Below are 3,554 nucleotides of genomic sequence, written 5' to 3'. Positions count from 1 at the left end.
CCAAAACTAAATGCAATTCTGTGGAATATTTTATCAACACCAACCAAAATGTTTATTATTTGTATTCAAAGACGGTTCGTTGATTGAAATAATTTGATTTTGAATTGTATGTTCATAGAACGCTGAAAGCATTACAATTCTTGCTCTGATTCCATGTTTTTGCTCAATAATTCCTAATTAGTTCGATATTGCTTCAGGTTTTCTCTAATGGCGACCAAAGACGAGAGGGATAGTCGGTATCTGCATGCTTCGTTGGAGAATATTACATCTTTCGAAGTACCGATGTGGCAGATTGTATCCGGCATATTTCCATTATTAGCTGGAGTATTCTTTGCACTTGCAAGCAATAAAGAACTTGCGAGTAACCTAATGCTCCTTGGTAGCATGTCGGAAGGTTTGGCCTTATTGAATGTCGACAAAAGTGACATGGACATCATGGATGTGAGCAATTATTCCCTAGTGTATGAACATCACCTCTATAATGTTCCAATTACAACGTGGCTGTTTCAAATCCAAGTTTGTCCTAAAAATTCTGGGTATGTTCGGCTCATCATGAGAAAACGGGGAAGGGAAAAATATTTTGGTTTTGGTGTGTCCGATATTGGGTCATTATTGGAATATGACTCGGCGTCAAAATTTTACTATTTATCAAATACGTTAAGCCAACAGGTTGCTTCGATGATGCAACGTGCTGACCCTTTCCCGTTCTTTCACTCAAAGGAATCACTGAAGTTATTTATTACTAATTCAGGACCGTGTACAAATGCCAGACAGCTATTTCAGAGCCCCTGGAAAGGTACATTGTACGAGATTGACTTTGTCATAGGGATAAAGTGTCCTGAATGGCCGTCCGTTGCTAGCGAGTGGGGATCACGTAATGGGAATAACGGTTGGCCATCGCAAGAATTCATTGAACATCATATTCGTAATGGCTGTTATGTAGTTCCAGTCGGCTGTAAAGAATGCAATAAAACACGTCTAGACTGGAGGATTTCTTTTGCGCATATTGAACAAGCCTTAGTCCACAACATGAATGCAAATCATATCAGTTGTTTCATTTTGCTTCGACAGCTGAAGAAAATATTTTTCGATGTCAAAATACCAAACGTTATCACTTCCTACATCATCAAGACAACACTTTTCTGGACTATTGAGGAAACACCTCCAGATCTTTGGCAGCCACACAAACTTCTTACGGCAGTTAAAGCGTGTTTGGACAGATTGACCACGTTCATACAGAATGACTTCTGTCCACATTACTTCATCAAGACCTGTAACTTACTCATCCGGAGATATTCTTCCGATGATAAGAAGAGGGTGTTGGAAACTTGTTTAGAGGCCAAGGGAAATCCAATGGAATTTTTGCTGAAAACACCGTTACTTCAACGGGAATTGCGACCAGAGAAAGCGTCCTACGAAAACACCGATGGGTTGATGAAAAGGAAAAATAGAGTAGAAGGAACTGTCATGTACGCTTGTGTACACTATGTGTTCAGAATGGTAGTATCAGGCTTTAATTCTAAACAGGAATTAACTAAGTACTGCAGAACCGTTCAAAAACGGATCGATACTGTCATCAACAAATTTGAATACTTCGAAAACAAGGAAATAATACAAAAGTGCGTCCATGACGTCACAGAGCGATTGCTAGAGATTTGCAGGAAGAAAGACTCCGATGACAATGATATAGATATAGAGGATTTAAATAGTATCGCCAACACCTGTCACTTACAAATGGTGGCTAGGAACTACATCAGATGCAATGATTTGCTGATGAAGTTCCTGGAGGTTCAGAAATGTAGAGCCTATAGAAAAATGATTAATCTAGATATTTTTGAATTAGCTGATGTATTTGTGTCAAGGCTAATGTTTAATGTATTCAAAGCCTTTACTGATGATAAAACACCTCTCACCTCTGATATGATTTTTGTGCAAATAGAACGAGATAGTCTTCCAACACCACTCCAGACTGAACTCAATTCGCCTCTGATAAGTATAACAGAGCCTCTCATACAAAGCCAACACAAAGGAACTGTCCTAGTCGACCCACTCGTATACGTGTGTTTCTTACGATTCTGGTGCAGTATGAAGCTTGATCGAAACATCGAGAAGTTGAAGGCCCGTGCCGATATGGTGTGGTGCTGCAGTCTGGCTAACATATCAGAAAAAGCTGTGGCCTTAAACCTACTGGCGTACTGTCACATCCAACTAGAGGAGTACGAAAAGGCTTTTGCAGTACTCTGTCGGGCTTTTAGAGAAAAGCCAGTGAAATATTCAACACTGGTTCATATCGCAACTTTGGTCAGTAACAGAGTAAATCGGCCACGTGATTGAAATGGGGCGCCGTTTTGTTGATAATGACGATGAGTATGTTAGTTGTAAAAACTGAATGTGATGCAACAATGATATTGACAGCAGTAGTAAAGATATCAAAATTAGAAGATTACCAACATGTAAAAAGTATTGTTAACGTAAAGTCAATAAAACAAGAAAAAAAATGAACGAAAAATAAATATAGAATGATACAAAGAAAAAGGTATTATGAGTGTAAGGTTAAGTGCTCTGGAATGGTAAGCGTCATCTCTTTCATCGATGACAAATATTGCAAAAAGACTCATTATGACTATTCACATGTGTTACAAGAAGATTCGGAATAAAGAAGATGCTGAGTTTTAGGATAATCTATTTATTTTAGTGGTTTATGGTTTGAAATAACAAAAAGGAGAAGGTATTTTTTCAGGTTTATAGACTTTCTGGATTCATATTACTATGAGCATTATTGCGTGGACCCTGAGGTCCACGCACAGTAAGTATTAGAGGGAATTGGCCGGATGCACTGGGCAAGAGTACGAAGTGCGCATGTCGTGTTGATGAGGTCAACAGGGTCTGTTTAATTTTCCGAGGGTGGCCTGACGTTTCCAGTGTTGTCGCTATCATATGTTTATGGTGTAAGCGAGTGTAAGGATATTGTTGCTGTATTATCTGTGTGTGGACAGAATCTGTTTAATGTCACCGCGCCAGTCTAAAATTTGTATCACTTTGTGTATGTGACCCTGCCGAGCCTTGTCGCTATCGTTGGCTGGTATCCTAAGTGAAGTGCGTGAATGATCATTCGCTTTGTTTATGTTACCCTACCGAGCCTTGTCGCTTTCGCTAGACTGGTTTCCAGACATTCGTTTGTTTACGCATGCGCATACATGTAACTGGAAGATGCGTAGTACAGTAGTCTCTTTTCTTTCATACGTTTAGTTTTTAAACTACTGCATAATATATATCTTGCTATACCACCTATAACAAAAGTTGTTCAATATTAAACATCAAATACTTTGACCATTTTCCAGGGGTCAAAGGTCTAGGTCAAGGTAATGGAGGTCAAATTAGTGCATTTTGTGTGTACATGTAAATATTTTGATGTCACACTTATAACAGAAGTTGTTGAATATTAAAAACCAAATACTTATACTTTTGGAATAATCCAAAATTATAACTTAATAATTTGTTGGTTTAGTTTAAACATATTTCATTACAAGAAATTGCCATCATTTCCGTGTTGC

General features: G+C 38.4%; 1 protein-coding gene across 1 annotated transcript; it reads left to right on the top strand.

The window, feature by feature from the left end:
* Window positions 1-207: 207 nt before the first annotated feature.
* Window positions 208-2,334, top strand: LOC117343041. Its single transcript, XM_033905359.1, has one exon. The coding sequence runs from the start codon at window positions 208-210 to the stop codon at window positions 2,332-2,334; it is 2,127 nt and encodes a 708-aa protein (XP_033761250.1).
* Window positions 2,335-3,554: the final 1,220 nt, after the last annotated feature.

This window comes from Pecten maximus, chromosome 2 (genome assembly GCF_902652985.1).
Source record: "Pecten maximus chromosome 2, xPecMax1.1, whole genome shotgun sequence".
Lineage (NCBI taxonomy): Eukaryota > Metazoa > Mollusca > Bivalvia > Pectinida > Pectinidae > Pecten > Pecten maximus.
The sequence above is the reverse complement of the archived record's forward strand: the minus strand, read 5'-3'. Positions and strand labels throughout refer to the sequence as shown.